At 36.6% G+C, this 24,188-nt stretch overlaps 1 protein-coding gene across 2 annotated transcripts in view; it reads left to right on the top strand.

The window, feature by feature from the left end:
* The window catches only part of DYNC1I2 (dynein cytoplasmic 1 intermediate chain 2), a 27,567-nt gene extending 5,110 nt beyond the window's left edge, over positions 1-22,457 (top strand). For both annotated transcript variants that reach the window (XM_082285348.1, XM_082285347.1), the window contains exons 4-16: positions 1,563-1,653; positions 6,971-7,086; positions 14,497-14,586; positions 14,815-14,977; positions 15,070-15,169; positions 15,652-15,777; positions 16,708-16,854; positions 17,175-17,288; positions 17,642-17,775; positions 18,754-18,898; positions 19,728-19,868; positions 20,891-21,016; positions 21,709-22,457. In XM_082285348.1, the coding sequence (XP_082141474.1) occupies positions 1,563-1,653; positions 6,971-7,086; positions 14,497-14,586; positions 14,815-14,977; positions 15,070-15,169; positions 15,652-15,777; positions 16,708-16,854; positions 17,175-17,288; positions 17,642-17,775; positions 18,754-18,898; positions 19,728-19,868; positions 20,891-21,016; positions 21,709-21,822 (1,607 nt within the window). In that variant the 3' untranslated portion in view covers positions 21,823-22,457. The remainder of the gene's footprint in view (positions 1-1,562; positions 1,654-6,970; positions 7,087-14,496; positions 14,587-14,814; positions 14,978-15,069; positions 15,170-15,651; positions 15,778-16,707; positions 16,855-17,174; positions 17,289-17,641; positions 17,776-18,753; positions 18,899-19,727; positions 19,869-20,890; positions 21,017-21,708) is intronic.
* Positions 22,458-24,188: the final 1,731 nt, after the last annotated feature.

Raw genomic sequence — 24,188 nt, 5'->3', positions numbered from 1 at the left:
GAACCAGAATTATTTTCAAGAAGATTCTATAGTTCACTCCTCTGGGGTAGGTGAAATTCCATCTGGTCTTTTCGTAAGACTGTTGGTCTTTCAGTGGGACTCACCTCAGTTTTGGGAAGGGTCTTTCGAGAGTCGCTTTGCCCACAAGAGAGCGCTGCAGCACCAGCACTGGGCCCTGCGAGTGGCGCCGTGATGTCGCACTGTCCCGAAAATGCGCACAAATGACAGTGCAAAGGCCTGCGGGCATCTCCTTCAGTGTACGTTAACCAGTACATGGTCAGGAGGAGTTGAAGAATTTATATATTCTTACAAGCCCGCAGTTACATAAGTATAACGTCTAAATGTGTGTATGTGTGAATTTATGAAATACAACTGAAGACCTATAAAAAAGGTCTCTCCCCTAGCGGGAATGAAATTTTAATAAATGGAAGAATTCGCTGTTATTTTGGTAAAATTAAGGGAGAATTTTTGTCAGTCAGAACCGTGTCTCTGTTTTGGGATGGGGTAGAAAAATTCCTTAGAATTCACAATATACTTGTGATTTCAAGAAATTCTGTAGAAATCCTGCAGACCTAAATTCAGAGTTCTCCCATGCTTAACTACTGACAGAGTAGACAGCAGTTTATATACATAATTTGTGTTCAGTTGATTAAAGTGTTTTTTAAGGGTTGCTAAGCAGTGAATGCTTTACATATTGCTGAAAAACAAAGCATATAAGGACCTTCAAAACACCGCTTGATTCTTGTGTTTAAACCCTAAGTTTCATTCAAAAATTATTATTTCTAAAAAGAAAAGTTGAAAGAAATATCAAAGTAGCTTTGTATTTGTATCAGATTGCATGATATCATTCACTATGTATCACTTCCAAAAAGCATGTTACTTTTTAAATGGTAAATGCAGTCTTCATCTACGTGCAGAAAATGAACTGACACTTAAGAAGTTTAAATACAGTGCTACTAGACTGTTTACTGTCAAGCAAAAAAAAAGTCATTTTCAAGACCTAACACTAGAAACTTCGTAATACACAAGATTTATGTTGATTTGATTCAAACTAGAACAAAAATAACAGGATGTTTTATGACAAAGCCATTTTTTTTGGTCCACGCTTTGGTGATTCTATATTTTGAAATAACATTGCCAGTTACAGACATTCATTGTCTAATCTTTAAGAAAGACTAATGCCAGAGCTGTGTGAACAACTATTTTTTCTATGTTTAAGTAACATGAATCAGTGGAAATTACCCTTTGAAAATCAGTGTCATCATTTGTCAAAAGTTCAGTTTAAAAATATTTTTTCAATTCATTTTCTCTTAAATGTCTCCCCTTCCATGTCTTTTTGTATGCTCCAGAAGCATAAATGCCAAACAACTGCATGAAAGTCCAGCATGAATTGTTAACATTGTCTTTTCCCCTCTCTTTCTACTGTTCATTTTCATCCATGTATTTTTTGTTTGCCATCACTTTTTTTTTTAATACTTCATTTTAAATTAATTTGAAAACATCCTAAGCTGTGCAACCTCTGCGAGTAGTAACAGCGGATACCTGTCTGTTTCACTATTTAGTCCCTCCTCCTACCTCTCCGTCTTCCAAATCTGTGAGTACGCCAAGCGAGGCTGGGAGCCAGGACTCCGGGGATGGTGCTGTTGGATCTAGGTATGTTACTTTCCTTGTCATGTTCCTTTGCTCAATACTTGTATTCTGAATAATTAAGCTTTAGAAGAAATCAAATTATCAAATAATAACATGAGGTTATAGTGTTGAATCTGTCAAGAGTGACTGTTTTGCAGAAATACTTTACTTCAAAATTTGAAATGCAACTACACTTCCTGATTTGAAGTTGCCAACAATAATGTTGAGTTGTTTAAACTTGCAAGTTTGAAGTAAAATGAATGTCTTGGGACAATAACAAACTCAAAAAGTCTAGCTTCTGCTCTTTTCCCAGGCTTTTTCTAAAGGAGGGTGGGTATGGATGATAGGCTATTTCCTTTTTGCCTTACCTAGTTAATGTAATAAAAGATACTGTCTATAAACTTTGCATTACTTCTGATTTTATTTTTCCCTTACCCAGAACCATATTTCTCATTATTTCACTTCATCTGTGTAACACAACTACAGTACTTGCAATCTTATTTTGGCAAAACATAACTCCATCTTAGAACAATTGCAGTTGTTTTGGTCTTTTTTCAGTGCCAGTACTTGTCACATCTGTTTGACCATTTCTTTGGGCGTGGTGGTTTGAGACATGCTGCTCTAAAGAAGAATCAGATAAATATTTCTGTTAAATATTTCAAGTGGTGAAATATGGGTGATAAGGTGGGAAAACACTACTTCCAAAGGGTCTTTCTACTGTTTCTCATGCACAGTCTGCAAATAAGAGCAGTAGATGCCTGTTAATATTGGCAAGATATTTTCAGCAAGTAAAGGTCGTGTACTTTAAATTTATAAATTCAAGTATACATTGTGGATGAAGTTTAGTTCAAACACAGTAACTGCAGCAATTATCAGTTACCATTGTTGTATGAGTAGTTGTTTTTGAAAAAGAGTCAATGGTTAGACCACTTTGAAACATCTTTTAAACTGACTGCAGTAACATCTTGTATGCGTGTGGATTATGCATGCATAACTATATGCATCTTAATCTGAAAATGTCCAGGATACTAATGACCTGAACAAAGGTTACATGGTGCCTATTTCGAAGTAGAAATCATTAAGTTAAAACAGAGAATAAATACATCAAGCAGCAGATGTGAACCCAGATGTCTTTTTAACAATGCTCAGGTATGATCTTGTTTGCCTGTCATGTTAATTAAGAACCAATATAATTGTTCCTTAATTGAGTAGCAAGCACATTTTAATTTGTTCAAATTGTTATTATTGCTTATTAAATTGTCTTTTTTTATATTTATATATGTATTTACGTTCACTAGAAGAAAAAACCAAGTTTTTGAAGTATGATGACTTTTTTAAAGAAAATATTTTCTTTCCATTCATACCTAATTTAAATTCAGTATGAAACAGTATGGATAGGCCACATACCTGTAATGGAATGCCATGTTGTGTATTAAATTTATTTCCATCTCATCAGTGCACTGCACTCTGATTGTGTGTTCTCAAACACAGTAATGCAATGTTGTATGCATGCATTTTCTTATGAAGCTTTGAGAAAACCCATATCCTAAGTCTTAATAGCTTCATGCATTTTGAAACTTTGAAACTAAATCTGTCCCAGGATTGTGATTTTTAAGGCACGAAGGTATGAATGTACAGCTAAACTGAAGGCTTTATGGAGTCCCTGTTAGAGTCCCCTTACTTGTTATCTAGCCCACCAGTGGATTCTTCCCTTTCCCCAGTAAATGGGTATCGAGATACTGGTTTATTAGTACAAGTTAATACATTTTGAACATGAAAGTTGGACTGTATATCCCTTGGTGTTATACATGGCATTTCACAGGTGACTCCTACCAATATGACATGTATTATAAAGCCTCTGTGATGCTGAATCTTGTCAGTAACTCTTTTAGTAAGCAGTAGAGCAGTGTTCAGACTGTGCTCCTGCTGTTACTTCCATCTGTCTTGCTTTATTTTCATTAGTAAAGAGTTTTGTTTCCTGGTTTGATCCTGGTTCTTTCTCTTTTTTTTCCTCAGTCAAGAGTGTAAGTTCTACAGTAGAAAAGCATACAGCTGGTTTATTTTTGGGCTAGGTGCATGCTTCATAGAATGAGTTTAAAACCACAAAATATTTTTAGAGATACAGGAAGTATTAGGGAAGTGCCTGGATACAGAAAAATCTGGACATATGTGGAAGAATGGGAACTTTGGTTCATTGAATCTTGTAGATAAATTCATTTAACTTAAGGCAAAACAAGCAACTGGTAAACAAAAGAAACAGTATTTTGCATCATTTTGGTACATACACAATAGGTGAATTTTATCTTAGAATGTTACCTTTATTTTAAAAGAATCTCTGAGAAATATTTAACTGGATCTCCTGTACTACTGTGTTGGCTTCAACTATTTTAAAAGACAGACTGTCCCTGGTACCACTGAAGCAACTTTTGGAAGTGAAAATCATGCTTTGAAAGCAGGAAAGCTATCTCATTAACAGCTAGGTCTTAAACAGGTGCAGAAGTTGGAGCCTTTTATGTTTATAGCCTTTTCCCCAAGTTCCTCTCAAACGCGATTGAAAAAGTTGAGGAAATATTTGACAGGTATTATGGTAATGCAGCTTTTGTATCCGAAAATAAGGTGTCCATTGCAACATGAAGGTTGGGGTGGTGGTTTGGTTTTGCTTATGATTGGACAACACATGAGCAATACCCAGCTTTAAGTCTCAGGCACCAAATTAAACTCTTAAGCTGAAATCTCTTCAGTCAAGAAAGGTAGCAGAGATCTAATTAATAAGTATGCTCAAAGTAGTTAACTTTAGGCTAAAATGATGTGTTCTCTGATACACAAAAGATATGAAAAAGTTTTGGAGATTTGAGTATTAAGCTGTTGCTGTGGATGCTGTTGACTGGCTATATATGAAGACAGTGGATTTGTAATTCCTAATTAAATTATTAATTAAATTAATCCTAATTAAATGATTAATAGTCCTAATGCATACTTTCCACTACAACAAGGTAGTGCATGACACAGCCATACTTATGAGCTTTTATGGCATTGCGTGTATATTTTTCAGATCAACTTTAACTTTAGGAATTCTGCACCTGTTTTATAGAAAAGTTACCATGTATGGGATGAAAATGTAAAATTATCTTTCATTGACTTGCCATAGTAAAATGTTGCATATTCTTTTTTTTTTTTATTCAAAAATGTTATTTTAAAAAATGCAGATAACATCTTGAGACTGTCTGAAAAAATGTGCAGGTTAAGCTGCTAATCTCATACAAGTGTGTTTTTAAAATTCTGCCTAAGCCTGATAGCCAGTAGACTACATGAAAATTTGTGAAGAAGGGATGAAAGCTAAAAATGAAGGTAGAGGGAATACTGATTTCCCCCTTCCTACTTCTTTGGTACAACTTGAAATGGATCCATTCTGTTTGTTATTCCACATGACTTTGAAACGTGTTATTAATATGAAGCCCACAATTTATAAGAGATTTTAAGTGTCTTAGATGCAGTTGGCTCTAACTCAGATGACACTTACAAGCCCAAGGCAGTGCTTAACCCATAATTACTGCAATGTCACATCTTGGAAACTCTAGCAGTTCTCTATCCCAGTGGAAATGCTTTATTGCCCCACTACCAAAAGGCTTATGTGTTGACTCATTTCCTTCACCAACATGACAGTTTCCTCCACATATTTACTGCTCTGGGCAAGTTTGTGTTATGTTAACAAATCTGTCTTCATAAACCTTGAACATATCTGAACATATTTTAAAAGGAATTTAAAGTTTTTAGTGGTTCTTTTCAGTATTTAAAATACTTTTATTTGCCTTTCATTAAGGCAACATTTGTTTGCAGACCTTTAATTTTCAATCTTTAAAATAATTCTTTGCTAATAGCTCTGAATTCTGTTTGCTTCTTAACTTTTGTATTTACTGCATGTGTTATTGCACTGAATGTTTGCTGAATTTCCCTTAACTGATGTTGCATTGCCTTGTTTCTTGTGAACAATGAAATAACTATAAGCTTGCTGTAACTCTAGAATTTCATAGTGTATATTTGCTTCACTAATCTCTGGCCTTTTTTGCTAATGCTGCATGATTGTTCAACCTGGGGTACCAGGACGCTGCATTGGGATACTGATCCATCAGTTCTTCAGCTCCACTCTGATTCCGATCTGGGGTATTGCATAGATTTCTTATATTCCCTCTTTCATGTGCTTATGGATAATAAGTATGAGCGTTTTTTCCTTTAAGACTTGTTGTTGTTAAGAAACTGTATTGTAAGTAATAGAAATTCACTATCCCTAGACTTAGCATGGGAAATTTTTGTATCATTTGATATATATTAGATGCTCATTTCTAACAAACACAAGTAAGTTTTGTTTTCTTTGAGTCTTTCTTTGACAAAATGTAAACTTTAAGAAGTCATTTATTTAAAATAAAAAGGTTGGCATGACTGCATTTAAAAAAAGAGCAACTCCCATCTTTTCTTACAAATATTTTTATAAAAGCTGTAGCTCATTATAAGCACTAACTAAAACCTGTATTGTGTACTAAGAATTATGATTCCACCAAAACCTTTCGAAAAGAGTTATTCTTTGCTTTTATCTTGGGAGAGGAGTGGATAATAAGAAACTAAGTCTGATAATAGGTAAATTGTTGCATCATTGCAGTATTACTACAGTACATAACTGCAGTTGGGTTTTAGAGGAGGCTACAATGAATTGATGTTGTGCAGGTTTTGGAATATATTATGTGTTGTATGATGCTAGCTATATCTACCTTTAATAAAGTCAGAAAGCTCAAAAGTTTTCAGTATTGTGCTCTGGAACAATGTATTATGGATAAATCATTTGTCCATGTGAGTTCCAGGTCAGCCTGGCAGTTTTGCATTCTAAATAGTATCTTAGAGGTGGACGAAAAAGGGCAGCAAAGTTAAAAGACTAGGAAATGATTTTTCCTTCAGCATAACTAGGTTGCTTTTCAAGCTTTAAAATCCTAGAACTGTTGCTGTACAAGCATGACTTGTGAGTAGATCTGTACCCCCGATAATACAGATGTATCATATATGTGGCAGTATTCTGGTCAAGCACAAAGAGCAAAAATTTTAAATTGTATCCTAATGTCCAGATATTTATATGTGCACATGTTCCTTTTTGTCACAGATGTATAAATAGTTGCTGATTTTAAATAATAATGATAAAATAGTAGTCATAATCGTGTGACTTCTTCAAAGTTTCCACTGGATTTAAGTTTGACTAAGCAGTGCTGTGACATATGACTTGGGTATTATTCTAGGCAAAATGTGAACTAATAAAATTAAATGGTTTTTTTCTGATTTTTAAATTAATTTTATTTAGACGTGGACCTGTTAAACTTGGAATGGCCAAAATTACACAAGTTGACTTTCCTCCTCGAGAAATTGTTACCTACACAAAGGAGACGCAAACACCTGTTATGACTCAGCCCAAGGAAGGTGAATGGTTAATTTATTACTATTGAGTTATTTTTTGTTTCTTTTAGTGTAATGATGACTGGCTGAATTAGAACTAGGACTTGTGATCTTGAAACTTAATAAGGTAAATGAAGGTTGATATGTGAGATAATTTATATGAATTGTATTACTAATTTTTTAGAGGTTTTACTTAACTGTTACTGTTATTCTGCATCTCTTTTAACATCGCTCTTGCTACTAATATGTGGTATTTTCACACTCCTAGTAAATGTTCAGATGAAACACTGAGTTGCTTAATTAGCTGACACCTGATAAATAAATGGGATACATTTTGCGTTTATGACATTTGAGAATCCACACACAAGTTGGCACATGGAGAACAGGGAGGTGATTTGAGGCAATTGGCATGGCTTCAACAAGGGCAACTCCTGCCTGACCAACCCAGTGGCCTTCTACAATGGAGTGACTATATCAGTGGACAAGGGAAGTGTTACATGTCTGTTTGGATTTCTGTAAAGCCTTTGACATGATCACTCCCAACATCCTTCTCTCTCAATTGGACAGAGATGGATTTGCTGAGTAGACTCTTAGGTGGATAAGGAATTGGTTGAATGGTTGCATGCAGAGGTCAATGGCTCAGAGTCCTGGTATACATCAGTGACAAGTGATGTCCCTCAGGGGTTCATATTGGGACCAGTGTTATTTATTATCTTCATCACTGACATACAGAGGGGTCGAGGGCACCCTCAGCATGCCTGCAGGTGACACCAAGCTTAGTGGGGCAGTTGATATGCCTGAGGGATGGGATGCCAGCCAGAGGGACCTGGACAAGCTCAAGAAGTAGCCCAAAAGAAAGCCAAACATACCCTGGGCTGCATCCTCAGCAGCATGGCCAGCAGGTCAAGGGAGGTGATTCTGCCCCACTACTCTGCTCCTGGAGTGCTGCATCCAGCTCTGGAGAGGGACCTTGAGCAAGGGCATGTGGTGACTGGACAAGGGGTAATGGCTTTAAACTGGAAGAGATTAGATTAGAAATCAGGAGGAAATTCTTTACTTTGTGGGTGGTAAGGCACTGGAACAGGTTGCCCAGAAAAACTGTGGTTGCCCCATCCCTGCATGTGTTCGAGGCCAGGTTGGATGGGGCTTTGAGCAGTCTGACCTGGTTGGAAGGCATCCCTGCCCATGGCAGAGGGGTTGGAGCTAGATGGTCTTTAAGGTCCCTTCCAACCCCTAACATTCTGTGAGCTTACTTGAAGGCTGTGTATCCTTACAACAAACTTAGCAGTTAACCCCCCCCACTACTTCTTAAGAATTTTAATTTTTATACCTGAAGCTTACACTTTGAGTTTTAAAAGAAGGAACTAATTTATTTATAATTTACACAGTTTCTGGTTTTGGCAGTTGAACATAGGCTTTCTTTCAGTCATGACTTTTTTGCTTTTCAAAAAATAAATTTTTCCAAAGAAAATACAGTTGGCTAACAGATTAGCTTTTCCATGTTGAAACACTTGAATTTATCTGCAAATGAAAGTATTATTCTTGACCTAGTTTGTGTGTAGTTCTACAACAAAATCTCTTAGTTGTTTAATATGACTGACTTTGAGTATGCCTCTATGTTAGTAATTTTAGGACATACTTCTACATTCATAAATTTACATTCTCCTGCTCTTTGATATGTGAACTTTTGGGTGTTTATGCAAGGATATATCTTTGAAACTTCATTATTCAGTGAGCCAGAGGATATGATTTTTCTCTAACTGTGTTTTCTTTTCTATTTTCTATTTTATCTGTATCCCTGCACAGGTAGGTGTTTGGGATTTTCCCGCTTTCGTTTCTCCCATGCCCTCAACATTTCCTTTCTCTAACCTGTCAGGTCTTTTTTCCTTTCCTCTGTCAGGTTCATAGAATCTGAAGACTTAGTTGATACTTTATGTACTTGAAGAGTTTTACTTCTGCTGCCTGCTGACAGTGGAAATTGCTTGGGATTGTATGATCTGAGTTTCACAGTAGATAGGCTGCAGCTGAGGTTTACTGTAGTGGAGTGGAACAGTGGTCATCTCTATTTCTGCATTTACCAGAAAGCTGTCTCAATACATGTATTGTCTCCTGATCCATTCCACCTTACAAATACTGATTTCTTGAGGGCCATAAATTTTTTTAATATATTTATTTCGTGTTCTTCACAAAATTCACAGTCTTTTCATTATTTCAGTGTTGAGGATCTTTTTAAGGTCTGTCTTAAGACTACCTGAATACATTCATAATAAAGCTCCATGTTCCCATTTTACAGTGATGTCTGAAATAGGATGTAGGTTTTAAAAAAAGAATAAATCATGCTGTATACAAAAAAAGAGTTACTAGGTAAGAGATTTTTGTTGGTGGAAGAAAATTTTAAGCTCTTTAAAACAATTGACAAATGCAATATGCTGAATTTACAGGATGCAATTAGATAAATTTAAATTCTGTTAAATATATCTTACTGATTTGTATTTCTTCTCACAGTCTGAGTTGTTGTGCTTACTTATCTGAGTGCATACACTGTAAACAAAAACAACCTTGCGAAGTACTTGAAAGTGGAGCTTGCAACTGAGTTTACACCTGTAGTAGCTCCCTTATACAGTAGCAAGTTGCATCTGAGCTAGGTTAGCTCAGTGTTCACAGTTTCTTATAAAGTGAAGTGAACCGGACCCTTCTTAATATATCTTAAGATTTTAAAATACTGTTGGAGCTCTGCTTTTGAATAAGGAAAATAGAAGCAGTTTTATTAGATATGCTCTGCAGTCATTCTGCTTGATCAGGTCCACTTGTGCTAACACTTGGTTTGGTGGGGGAGGACAGCACATGAAATAAAACCAAGAAACCTACAATGAATCACCAAACTAAATAGTTCTCTTTGTTCCAGTTCTGTTTGTTACAGTGGTTATGTAGTTACATTGTAAGCTGCATTAGGAAACATTCAAAGTACAACCAGTCTGTCTGGTGGGACAGATAGGAACTAGAAGTAAACTAGTTTTGGATTAAAACCATTTCTAGTTGTTATGGAAATATTTGTGGCAACACATACCAAGTGAGTTAAATACGAGAGATTTCATGTCCTCAAATAAAACTTGGCATTTGGAAATGCCTGTTTTGGATTCATGTAGCAGTTAAATTAATTTTGAAATGTGACAGCTTCCTTAGGAGATGAAGATATTTAGTGTTCTAACAGGTCTCACAACTTCCATTATTTTATTGCAGTACTAAAATGTTGATTTATTATGACCTCAAAGTATTTGAGAAACTGCCTTAGGAAGATTGATTCTTCTATATTATAAAACAATAAAATCGGGCTCTCTCCTAGAAATCAGTTAATCCAAAGAAAGATGGGTGTATAGGGGAATATGATTTTGCTCAGCTGTCACAATTAAGGCTTTCCAGGGCTAACTGGATATTTGCTACTTAGTGTTGCTGTACAATACTGTGCATGTGCAATCACAGCTGAGTGCAGACAGTATTATTGCATTAACTCCACTCTTTGAGGAATAACTGTCTGCTAGCAACTCCAAGACACAGAGTTAAAATATTAAGCACAGTAATAAAAATATGATTTATAGGATTTGCTTCTTGGATGCTGGTATGACGAATGCAGGATTTATGAATTTTAGTATTTTTTAAAGAAATAACAGACCATTGTATATTCATGTATGATCCTTGTGAGTCCCTTCCAACTCAGAATGTTCTGTGATTCTGTATTATCTAGTACATGCCTTAAATGTACAGAAATTCAGATAGGAAAACTTGATGTGAAGACATTTGGCTTAACCAAAGCCACCCATTTCACAGATGATTTAACTTTGATTAACCTACTCTGCAGCAACAGATTACTCAGACAACTGGAACTATACTCTGCAGTGTTATTGCTAGGTGCAGCCTAATTTACAGCACTGCTTTTCTTTCTGTCTTGCCAAAATACATCACAATTTTGATGTTAACTCAAAGTAAAAATTCAATGGTTCATTAAATCTGTTTTTAGCATTCATTGACAAGACATTTGTTGCTATTAAAGATTGCATAGAAATAGCAGCTACTTTACTGCTCAGTTTGTAACCTTAGATCCCCTGATTGCCTGTCAGAAACAACATGGAGTTAATCCCTTAGCATATTATAATGAATATTCATCGATATGTTGATGTGACATAGAGTCCCATTTCCTGTCTTCATGGCCCTGTGACTTTTCCAAGTCTTTGTGGCCTTTTTTGAATCTGAAATCATATTTGGTACACTGACAATTGAAGTGGCTTAAAATGCCAGTAGATACAGTCAATAATGAATAAGGGTGGATGCAGTTAGGGCATGCCCTTAAGGTTTCAAATTTAGGTAGCTGACTTGAAATAAATGCAGTGCTCCACTGTATCATGGGTTCTTGACTTATTAGATTGGAACTTTTTCAGAAATAGTATGTCCAATGTTTCAGTGTTTGTTGGGTGCTATATTATTGTTATGGTAATTCCTTGCAAATTCTGGCATCTGGCCTGCTATTAAATAAATTCAAGATGAAGGAGAGACAGGAAAAGTAATTAAAACAAACATTTCTTATCTTGTTTTTAGTCCAGCAGCTTAATGGTGCCTTTTTTGTGAACTGTGAGAAAGCTTCCTGGGTTTGGAATAGAAAGCATTCTAGTTTTGGATAATGAGTTCAAGAACTTGTATTTGTGGAGATGTTTTTTTTTGGGGGGGGGGGGGGGAGAGGTTTCTCCAGATCCCTTAATGAGAAAGTTTGGATGCGACTCTTCTTTAGAGAGAAGGTTTTAGATTTATGCAGTTACAGATAAATCAGTGAGATGACATGTTCAATTTCAAGTCTGATGCTTTGAGAATATTAAAATAAGTGTTGTATCCTGCATTTAAATGCAGTAATATCAGCTGGCTGTATGTAGTGGAAGTACTATGAAGGAATTTAGAGCTCTGTATAATATATGCCATTTATGTTTCAAACATTAAAAGGCAGGAGCAATCAACTATATGATCTTTTGAATAAAATATGTAGATTAGAAGGTCATATAGCACTAAGGGGTTGACCATCTACGTTTGACAAGAATTTGACTCCTGTCACTGAAAATGGTACTTAGAATCCGTGTAGTATGACTAATGGGGGGTTGGGCTGAAATTTCTAATTTGGGACTTTCAAAGCTAGAATAATGTATCCAGTGTGACCCAAAAGCAAATTTCTAAATTTGAAGGCATCATTCAATTCTGCAAGATTGATTGGCAGGGCAAAAAAGAGGGGGATTTTTATCCAAGTGGCCATAATTTGAATATGTGATCCTGTATGTGTTTTTCTCAAAGTCATGTGTGTTAACTCATATTACATTTTTTAATTAATCATTGTTCACACCTGTAGTTATTTGACATTAAGAATTCCCTTCTTTAAAATTGCCACAAGTTATACAGTTTTCAGGTTACAAGGCTGCTGTACATGTGAATCCATCGAAAAAGGAGCAGTGTCTTTCTGTTTCTTTGCGTGATTATTTTGCCCAAAAAAGCTTTCATTTTTTTTAAGTAGCACAAAAGCTGTAATTGGCATGCTTTGTAAGGAAGTGTCAATGTGCAAGAGAGTGGAGATCACTAAGAATTCTTTTACGGGTTCTTTCCCCTTTGCACCACCGCCTCCTCAGCAGGGTCACTGAGATCACTAGCTTTTCTTGAAATGGCCATTTTCACTGGCAGGTGCATTATACCCTGTATTTTCAGATTGTTTTTCCATTCTGAATGTTTGGCAGGTTGATTGCTCTGGCTGCATTGACGGAGAAAGGGCTGACAAATGCGGTTGGGCTGGCTGAAAAGACAGTGATTACTGTTTTCCTTTGTGGCTGATTGAGGCCCTTGAAAGGAAAGATTTTAACCTTCACCATTTGGTTCAAAAGTATGAGCATATATTGAAATCATTCATGCCATTTATCCTAGTTCTGTAAACTTGTCAGAACATAAAAATCGCTCAATTTCAAGTAATGTAGGATTGGCATACGTCATTATCATTTTGATTAAGTTGGAGTTTGTATTATTGTGTGCATTATACAGTGTCATTTAAAGCTTTCTTTCCTGCAGGTACAGTTATATTTTTATTGCCTATACTATGGAGTTAGAAAGATTTTCAGACCTCTTTAAACCTATCACTATGTGTGTGGTTTGGCAGCTGGTATGGCCTACAAGCTGTATTTTGTTTGCAGGGTAAAGGCTTGTCTTGTAGACCTCCTGGAGTGCTGGTAATTGCACAGGCTTGCCATTGGGGAAAGACATGATTGGAAGCAGTCAGGCAGAAAAATGTTGTGCCATCCCATTGCCACCTCATAGCAGAGAGACAATCTTTGCAGTACCATCTGGTTGTTGCTATCTAGTCAGCTGGCCTGGCTGCTGGGACCATGGCTTGGCAGCTGGTTCCCATCCCTTGACCACCCCTTGTTTTTTTTTTAACTCTTTTTGTGTGCATGCATGTGGATTTTGTTTTTTTTTTGCTTTTTGTGCTAGATAACTTTGAACATGGGTCAGGGAGATGGCTGCAACAAACAAGCTTAGTCCCTGTTGAATACTGTCTCATTACTTGTGATGAGGTATGCAGCAGTCTCCTGCTGCCATTCCCTTATAAGCAGATGACGTAGCTGTTTAACCAATAAAAACAAGTATTTTCAGAAGCTTATTCTAGAAGGTGGATAAAAAAAAGCCAGCATATCCCACAGTTCTAAGTAATTTAAAGGTATTTTCTGGTTTACAGGATTCAAAGAATAAAATGTAGAAATGCAGAAAGTGCTGTAAGCCTTGTCAGTATTCCTGAACATTAACATTTTATTGCAGTTAGGGAAAACACATTTTCCTGTAAAGTTCTCATTGCCAAACATGATACAGATAATGAGACTTGCATCTAGAATGACAGAAAAAATGTAATCTCTCTGCTATTATCTTTAGCAAAATTTGCCTCTCAGAATAGCAACCTGAAAGCTAATGTAAGCCATCTTCATGCCATGTGCAGACCCATTAGACTGATGGTTTCAGATCACAAGTAAGCAGCTGCTCTGTAGACTATTTTAGACATTTGATTTTTTTTATTCCACGGCATTAATGTGTCAGTGTGTTACACAGAACATGCCTCCACCGCATGGTTCTGTGTGGAATCATAAATGCCTGTAAGACAGATTTCCACTTTGGATTCTTTACAATTTTCTGCGTGTCTTATTTCAGTTTATGCAACTACATAACTCAGCCAGTAATACCCAGGTGTAGACAGTATTCCAATGATATTTTGGTTTGTGATAATGTTATCCTTGGGACTACATTTTACAAATGCAACCATTTTAAGCTACATGATACCATTTTTCATCAGCTTATATGGGATTCATATAGAATGTTACTGTTCCCCTTTAGAAACACTGCCTGTCTCACCATAATGTTTCTCCTTAGATGAGGAAGAGGAGGATGATGTGGTTGCACCAAAACCGTTAGTTGAACCTGAGGAAGAAAAAACATTAAAAAAAGAGGAGGAAGAAGAAGGTACAGTTCACCTCAAGACATTCTGTGTGTGCTGTAAAGAAAGTCATCAATACATTTGTGACTCTTTGTTCTATTAATTTTAAATTAATTTCATTGTTAAATACCAATTAGCCAGCAAAGCACAAAATCCAAAAATTATTAAAAATCATGATAAACACTGTTTTTCTGTCTTGCAAGGAATTGGTGAAAGCGTGCAGTGCAGCAAATGTCTGTATAAATCTTTTTCAGCTGCCCCTCATGAACTCACAGAGGAGGAAAAGCAACAAATTTTGCATTCTGAAGAATTTTTAAGTTTCTTTGACCACTCCACAAGGATTGTTGAAAGAGCCCTTTCTGAGCAAATCAACATTTTCTTTGACTACAGTGGAAGAGACTTAGAGGACAAAGAAGGGTAATGTGAATATTGAATACTTTTCTGTGCATGTCCAATACTTTTAATTGAAAAAGTGATCTAAGATTAATATCTCCTAATTGTCTTTACAGAGAGATTCAAGCAGGAGCAAAACTGTCCTTAAATAGGCAGTTTTTTGATGAACGTTGGTCAAAGCATCGTGTTGTCAGTTGTCTGGACTGGTCATCTCAGGTAAAAAATAATGATTAAATTAAACAGTTGACTTTGTAAATTGGTGTAGTTTTGTGCATTTGACTCCCATAAAAGCACAGCTGATACAGGCTGTATTTCTAAATGTGTTCCTTATGTGTTCCATGGCTTGCAAAAAGTTGACAGAGCTGTTAATCTTCTGTGAAAGGTAGCAAAAGGTTCGTATTGTGAGGAAAGTTGGCTTATGGACTGCTTTGTAGAGGTAACTTGGCTTCACTTAAAAGTCCTGGGTTTTACAGTTAAAAGCAAGTTATGATGAAAGAACAAGACTAATGTGTATGTTAATGCTGTTTTAGGAGCTAAATTAGCAACAATTGCAGTTTCAACTGACAATTTTTCATGGCTTTATAATGCAAGGTGGTTTTTTAACCTTACTTTGGCAAAAGAAAACAAAGATTCCAGGATTATCTGGACCATTAGACAGTTATTTTGCTTACTTTGAGTCTTTTTCGTTTACCATGCAGTATCCAGAATTACTTGTAGCCTCTTACAACAATAATGAGGATGCGCCTCACGAGCCTGATGGAGTGGCCCTTGTATGGAATATGAAGTACAAGAAAACTACCCCAGAGTATGTCTTTCACTGCCAGGTATGATTCTGTCTTGGGAGGGATTTTATGTTGATGAATTTGGACAAGTACTTTCCTTATGTTTGTCAATATAATTTCATTGGGCTGGCATTTGCTTTAACCACATTTATTTGCCAACAGATGTTGATAGCTAGAGACTTCAGCTGAGAAATATTATTCTGTTTCAGAATTTCTGACATCATTCAGAATTCAGTCTTGTTTGAGAACTCATTTTCTGTTTTTATTTAAAAACAAGAAGACTTTCTTGTGTAATGGTTGAACCACAAAGGTTTGTATGTAAGGGGCTTGAGTGGGATTGTATACTACAGCTTAGTTTACTGAATAAAATGAAGACAGCCTGAGGAAATGGAATGAGGATGAAAACTAGAAACATATGCATCAAGGAAAAGGGCAGATGGAGGTTTTCTAGTAGTTTTCTGAAAGATAAAAACATGCAAATCTCTAACATTATGCCAAGCCCAGGATATCCATGTTTTTTCCATAGTTTTGGAAAATTACACAGTTGAATCAAAATTTAACCTCATGTTGTCACATTATTCTCAAAGCCCAGATTGCAAAAGTAACTCTGTTATATCAAAATGTATTTCTACATTCTCAAAGAAGCAATGACTACAGAATGTGGCAAAACATTATTAAAATCTTGTGTGTTACTGGGCCTTCCTTTGCTAATAAACTACGCTAGGAGGAACACAGATGTATGCATGTGAAAGAAAAGAGGAGGAAAACTTCATTTTATAAATTGAAACAACAATAATGTTGAGGGGTTACAAAGGGTGTGTGAATCCTTAAGTAATTGGGCAGTGAAATAATGTACTGAATAAATTTAGGCAAAGAAGTTCTGATATTTGTTCTGATACTTCCTTTAGCTTTAGACAGAGTATCATTGAATGATAGTTTGTGTATTTTGTTGTTTGTTTTTCTTCCTTTCAGTCAGCAGTGATGTCAGCTACATTTGCAAAATTTCATCCTAATCTGGTGGTTGGTGGCACATACTCGGGCCAGATAGTGCTGTGGGATAATCGCAGCAATAAGAGAACCCCAGTGCAGAGAACGCCACTTTCAGCTGCTGCTCACACGGTAGGAGGTGAAATATCTTCATGGACTGTGCCCTGTTGAGATGTGTTTCACGTCTAGGAAATTCTGTCCAGTGCACTAGATTGGCAATGCTTAAATGTTTATGTCCATATTTTGCCACTTAGGAACCAGGCTATTCACAAAAATCAGAGTGTCAGAAAAAACAAGTATCAGTTTTATAGGGGAGTATCATTTGTACTTTTGATTGTGATCAATCTTTTGTGCTTTCTTAAATGGTGAAGTTGTGTATTTTACTGTACGTTAATTATATCAGAACTGGTTATTACCTCTAAATTCTTTTCTGATAATATTTTGTTTCTTAGCACCCAGTGTACTGTGTAAATGTTGTTGGGACCCAGAATGCTCATAATTTGATCAGTATCTCAACTGATGGGAAAATATGCTCTTGGAGTCTGGATATGCTTTCCCAACCACAGGTAAGATAAGTTTGGATATACATAGTATCTATTCCAGATTTATATTCTATAAAAAATTCAGTTGATCTAATGAACATTAATCAACATTTTCCCAACATGTAGAATTAAGGTCGTTTGATATTTGATAAAATATTTCCCCACCTGTGGAATCAAATATTTTCTGTTGATTCTTTCGTATATTTTTGGTGTACTTGTGTTAGTGGTGAACACAAATGTAGTAATAAAACTTCCTTATTCCTGCTCAATCTATCCAAGTAAAATTAAAAGAAAACCCTTCTATTGTGAAATCTAAAGGATTTTGTAGGTGTTAGTATTTCTTTTTATACATTAAGTTGCTGATATTTTCACTACAGGATAGCATGGAGCTGGTTCACAAACAGTCCAAGGCTGTGGCTGTTACCTGCATGTCTTTCCCTATTGGAGATGTCAACAACTTTGTTGTTGGCAGTGAAGAAGGCTCAGTGTACACTGCATGCCGTCATGGCAGGTGAATACAAACTTTAATTATTCAAAGGAATTAAAAATAGTGAAAGGATGAGTTCCTGCATGCTTTACAATCAAAATTTTTGTATATTTTCTCCTTTGCACTAAGGAGTATCTCTGTCTGAATTCCAGTTCACTTTTTCTTGAGGAAGAGCTTCATTGAAAACAGAAATAGTTGGAATATTGAATTGGTATTACGAGTTGTTTGAGTTGATGAGGATAGCATAGATCACTGTGCTTTTATTCATTTGAATTGTAGCAGAACATTCCAAACTTTGTATCAGTTTTGTAGATAATTGTACAGTAACATCACGCACAAATCTTAAATTGGCTAGCTGTTCTCCTGCTGTTCAATCTATTTTGAAATTGTCTGACTGTATCTTATCAATTGCTTTCTTAAATACAATTGAGTGTCCAGGTTTCATCTCAAGTACATATCACCTTGCTGCACAGCTTTTTTGGTTCCAAAATACCCCAAATCGTATCACTTCTGTGTAACATCCTTCCCATCTGTTTCCCTCCTTTTTCATCACCCCTGATAGGAGGCTATTAGGGATATATTTTTACTGGTTTATGTCTGAACCTCGTGCCCATAAAGTGTATGCAACTTCTCTTAATTTAATGGGAGTTTTATGCTTATTCCTGAGACTGGATTTTGTTCTTTGTATGAATTGAAGTTGTAGCTATTGCTTGGAGGACAATGTAGTTAAGTGTGTAGACTGGTACTTGCTGAATGAGTCTCTTGTCCCTAGGATACATTTTGGCACATAAGGTTAGTAGAAAATACTTGTTGAACTTAAGGTCTGTTTTGAAGCCTGGTCTTCTGTGATCCTGCTGTGGTGAAGCCTTTTGCAGTGGGGTAACATCCATATAAGGCAGAAAAACCTTCTTGTGGCTGTATTTAAATTGCATTTCAGTGCTATCTCTGTCTGCAGATGTTTGGTTTCCAGATAATTAACCTTGGTTGTATATTCTGAAACAGCAAAGCTGGAATCAGTGAGATGTTTGAAGGACACCAGGGACCAATCACAGGTATCAACTGCCATGCAGCAGTTGGACCTGTAGACTTCTCACATCTTTTTGTCACCTCTTCTTTTGACTGGACAGTAAAGCTTTGGACAACGAAGGTAACTTAGATAGTTCAGTGGTTTTCTTCGTAGCCCTTGACACAAGGTGGTGCTATAATGTAAGCTACTTAAGGAGGTTCACTAACCTGAAGTCAAATTGTGTGAAGTTCTGAGGGTCTTAGCTGCAGTCCTGCAAAGAGGAGACAGCTGATGAGCAAAACTAAGATTAACAACATAAAACTTTGCTTTCAGCTTGTACATCATTTGTATATTTCTGATCCATTCTTTTCACCCTTTTGCCCTTTGTTATCAACAATTATTACAAAGTAATCAAATGTAAATCATGTTATAAAGTCAGTTACCTCATATATTCATAAGGCAAATGTTTTGCTACAATTTTTTGGAGGACTAAGGGACAGCACCAAAACTAATGTCAGTTAAATTTGGTGAGACTCACAATTGAAATACCTGTCATTTCCATTGCCAGAATTACTTCTTCCTCTGTTAGTCTGATGCCCTGAGAAATGCAAAGCAGAGGAAGCAGAGTTAAAATCTCCGAGTAGTAGTCACTGAATTATCATTGGCTTGAGTTACAAGATTCTTAAAGCATTACATTTACAATTTACAGTTGGCTTGCTATTGATTGTTTTATAGTAGCAGCCAGCAAAATGGCTGCATGCTTTGGAAAGCATATCTTTAATTTAATAAAAAGCATTCGTTTTTGGGTGATTTTTGTAGTGGCATTTTTTTAAAGCAAGTCAAAATGCAAATCACTTTTTACTTACTGCTGGTAATGCTGTTGAAGTTCTGTATTTTGCTTTACCTGTTAGTTTTATAATTTTGAAATGTAGGGTTTGGGTATCGCATTATTATCTTTGCTTCTTTTCAGAATAACAAACCTCTCTACTCCTTTGAAGACAACTCGGATTATGTTTATGATGTGATGTGGTCTCCAACTCACCCTGCCTTGTTTGCCTGTGTTGATGGGATGGGCAGACTTGACCTGTGGAATCTCAACAATGATACTGAGGTGAGAAGTCAGGTTAAGAGTCAAATGCAGCTGGAAAATAGTTTGTACTCTTAAAAAAAAAAGTCAGGAGTTTACTGTAGTTTGGGGTTTGGTTTTTTTTGCCATAGATTGTTTTTTTGTTGTTCTTAAATATTCTGTAGTTCCAGTAGTTTCTGTGTAGTAGATAGCATTCTTTGATTACAGGGTTACAAATGACTCCTCATAATGAATAACAGCAATAATTAAATTGTTTTGCATATAACAAAAGAGCAAAACATCTGTTGGTGTAACACTGATCCATGTTGGGAAAGTGATTATAGACCTCTCACCCTTGTCAGCCTTGTCAGCCGACAGCTTAACAGTGTGAATAAACCTGTTACCACACACCACTGTTGTTCCCATTGCCACAGTAATACTGCAGGGAAATACTGCAGACATTTGTTTCTAAACTTAGAGAATTGAATGTTTGGTTTTCTGGTGTGGATTATACTTCATTATAATAAAAATCTTTCCCAAGATTTACTGGAGGTCGATCAGAGGAGAGACCTGACAGATATTTAGTACTTAAATTTCACTGTCTGAAAACTACTTATAGAAGAAAGTTGTAGGACCATATGCCAGCCTGTGGCTTTAAATTGGAATTACCTGTTCAAGCCTTTTGGACAGGGTTTGACCTGCCAAAACAGCTGATTTCTTCCCTGTCCTGTGTCATAATCTTCCTGACATCCCAGGGTGCCTCGTCACTGCCTGAAAGTGGGCCTGTGCCTCCTGTCTCATGAGAAGAGTGCAGATGTGCCTTTTGATAGCAGATGTTTGTACTTTGGCCAAGGGACAGATGTGTTGTTTTGGTCATGTCACTGGCAATAGCTTAAGGTCACTGAGGGTCTTTGTATTGTGAACAGAGTCTTTGATCTGCATACCATGCACCAGTTGAAGTGTTGGGTGCTTCTTTTGATGCAGCACAGATGGCTTAGCTGTGTTCTGTAATCTCTAGTTTATGGAAACCTGATGCATTTTTAGCAATGTGTTTTGAATTGGTACAGGTGCCCACTGCAAGCATCACTGTGGAGGGCAATCCTGCTCTGAACCGTGTGAGATGGACACATTCGGGGAGAGAGATTGCTGTAGGTGATTCAGAGGGACAAATAGTTATATATGACGTGGGAGAGGTATGTATGCCATGTATTGTGCAAAGTATATTGCAAAACACTTGAGTTTCTTTATTTAGCAGCTTGCCTTTCACTTTTTTCTCCTGTCATTAGAGGAATAATAATTAGGTTTAGTTTGTATTTTTGAATTAATATTTCCTAGTGGTGTTTTATTTAAGGTATTCTAGCATAACTTTTTAGCATGCTGTCATCCAGTCAAAAAGAAGAAGCTTTACTGTAAGGCTGGTGAAATAAGAATCAATGGGGTTCTTTCATAGAAATTTTATCTTTTTTGTAACTGTGGCACATGTGAATTCTGCCCCTAGCTTGAGAAGTACTGAACAAAACAAAAATGTTGCAGTGAAGCAGACTTGATTTTGTTCTTACAGGGAAGCTGTTGCTACTGCAAGCATGTGTACTGCAGTAGTACATGACTAATGGAGGGGATGAGATATAGCATTAGTATTGCCCTTTGGAGGCAGTCTCTCAGATGGAGATACATAGCACAAGCTTGTAATAATACCATTCTGTACTTCAATGCCGGAATCTCAAATTCTGCTTCTTTTATTAGTTGGAGCTTGTGTTGCTTACACTAAAATAAAGGTAAGCTTACCTAGTGGAACCTCTTCTGAACGTTGTTGAAGTGCTCTGCTGTTCAAAGTGAGCTCAGCTTTATTTCTCAGTAGGTTTCAGTAACACTCTCTGTGTCACAGCAAATCGCCGTTCCTCGCGGGGATGAGTGGACTCGGTTTGGCCGAACGCTGGCAGAAATCAACGCCAACAGAGCTGATGCGGAAGAGGAGGCTGCGACCCGCATCCCAGCATAGAGCCTTCCAAACAGGCTGCTGGGCTGCACCTGGGAGTGGTTGGATGCAGATCCTAGTGTCAGTTCATGTGTCAGTTCTAATCATAGCTTAGGGGAGGAATATATGGATTCAACAATGGACTTTGAAACGTATTAAGATCAGTGAAAATCAGATCCTGCATTATGTTTTATATATAAATTACAAGCACATTCTTGGATTTGTGTAACTTTTAATACAGTTAACGTTGACTTTGCAAGGATCTTCTTTTGCTGAACACTAACCTGGTATAAATTTGCTACTTGGCTTCTGTAAAGTCCGATTTGAAAGAATATCTTTCTGAAAAGTTCTGCTCCTACAACTTTCTGTATTACAGACTAACCTTCATTAGGTAGTAAATCTCTGAAGCATTCTTTAATTTGAACTCTTCAAATTACCCATGATATGCATGCATATGTTCCAAGTTTCATTGTTTATATATAGATAAGCCTCAGACTCTGGTAGTGGGTAATATATGTGAATAAAAATTTGTCTGTAGTTACAAACTTACTTGATAATGAGACCTGAATTAATGAAATACATATTTAATACCAATTTCCTTTTGTTGAATTGGTGCATTAAAAGGTGAGACTGATTCATAAATAAATATTATACGAGCACTTGTCAGCTGCCCTGACCTCTAATCTGTGTCCCTGCAGTAGTTTAAAGTTTCTGGGAGCTGATTTTACTACACACATCACAGGGTTGTTTTCTACTCCCAGCCACCCCTTACTGCCATGGCAATTTGGTCGATAGCAAAAAGGTTCCTGTTATCAATTGTTTTTTTTCCAAAGGATAAGGAACTAGATTTTGACTTAATTTCTATAGCATGATGATTTGCATTCTGTTAACTACAGACGTGCTACTAATTTTCTGTACTAAGGTAAAGATTTTTATGATTATTATTATTGATTTTTAACATTTTTATTGAAACAAAACTTCTTAATGGCTTGAAACAGAACAGTTGGAATTTCTGTTAAAGGTTACTTGTTTTTCTTTCTTAGCTTATTATAAAGTTTTCTATCAAGACTGGTTGCAGGGGGGCTGTTGCTTTTGGTTTTTTTTAAATAAATACTGTGAGTTGCACTAGTTAGGCACTAAATCAGTTTTGTAGCCTTTAACTTAGGACTCTACGTTTGTTCTTAGTCTTTTACAAGCTTATCATTTTCCCAGCAGATCTGGTTTTATATGCTTAAAAATAGGAAATAGGTTTGTATACCTTAATCAGTTTTGTGTCCAGTATTGTCATTGTTTCTTCATTGTTTAACTTTTCTGGTTTGGGTTTTTTCCTGTTTCTCCTTGTCTCAGTTCTGTTATGAGCAGCTTACAGAGACACAGCAGTAACAGCAGTTCTCTCTTCAGAAAGTTTTCTTTTTTGGTGGGTCTGGAAGTGAAATGTGTTTAGGCTTCCCATTGGTGTTGGCATTTCAAGGGTGTGTCCCCTTCCTTTTTCAGTGCAGTCATGCTGCTCGGTTTGCAACATTTACCCTGTGTGTGATCTCCTCAACCATACAACAGCAGCTCTGTTCAGTTGAGAAGCATGTGAACTGTGTCAGAACAGGCACATCATGAGATGGTTTGTACCTTTAGGCACAGGAAATCTTAACAAGCAGAAGGTCTCTTGGTTTGATGGTTTTGGAGGGAGGGGGCACTTGGGTTTTTGGTTGGTTGTTCTTGTGGGGTTTTTTACTGAGATTACTTCTCATTGAATAATACATTTCCCTCACACTTTTATTTTCAGAAGTCCAGTAGCTAAGGCTTTCTTCCAATGCCTGTTGCATACGTGCAGGTCATATGGCATTAGTTTTGTGTCATTTCAACCTTTTAATAATTTTCAATTATTAAATTTAGTACTACTGTGTCTTTATTCCTGCTTGTGGTCCTCTCTCACAAATAGTTGAGTACAGATTAAAAATGTTGTAAAAGCCATACCTGCAACGATGAGACCAAAAGCGATGCTAGATGCTGTAAATGATCATTCTGGGAGCCAAACTGTCCAGTTTTGGAGCTGTAAGAAATACAAATGCTGTTGTGCATTGTGAAGTCTCCTAAGGTCTTGATCAAGTCAGTCAACAAGCTGTGACTAAGATTAAATGCCAGTGGGTACCCACCATTTTTGTCTTTGTTTAGAAAAGCACAGGACAAAATACATAGATACAGGAGAGAGTTCCTGTGAAGCCTGTCTCTATCCAGAAAACAGTACAGAACAAGAAATTCCTTCAACACAATACAACAAATAAAGAAGGAAGCCTTCGAATGGGATTATCTATAGTCATATTGGAGAATAGTGATCAGACTCCCAAGGTCAATGTATTGTAATCTGTGGCTCACTAAATATTATTCAGCACCAA

This window comes from Coloeus monedula, assembly GCF_965178545.1.
Source record: "Coloeus monedula genome assembly, chromosome: 7".
NCBI classification, from domain to species: domain Eukaryota; kingdom Metazoa; phylum Chordata; class Aves; order Passeriformes; family Corvidae; genus Coloeus; species Coloeus monedula.
This window is presented reverse-complemented; position numbering and strand designations above follow the sequence as displayed.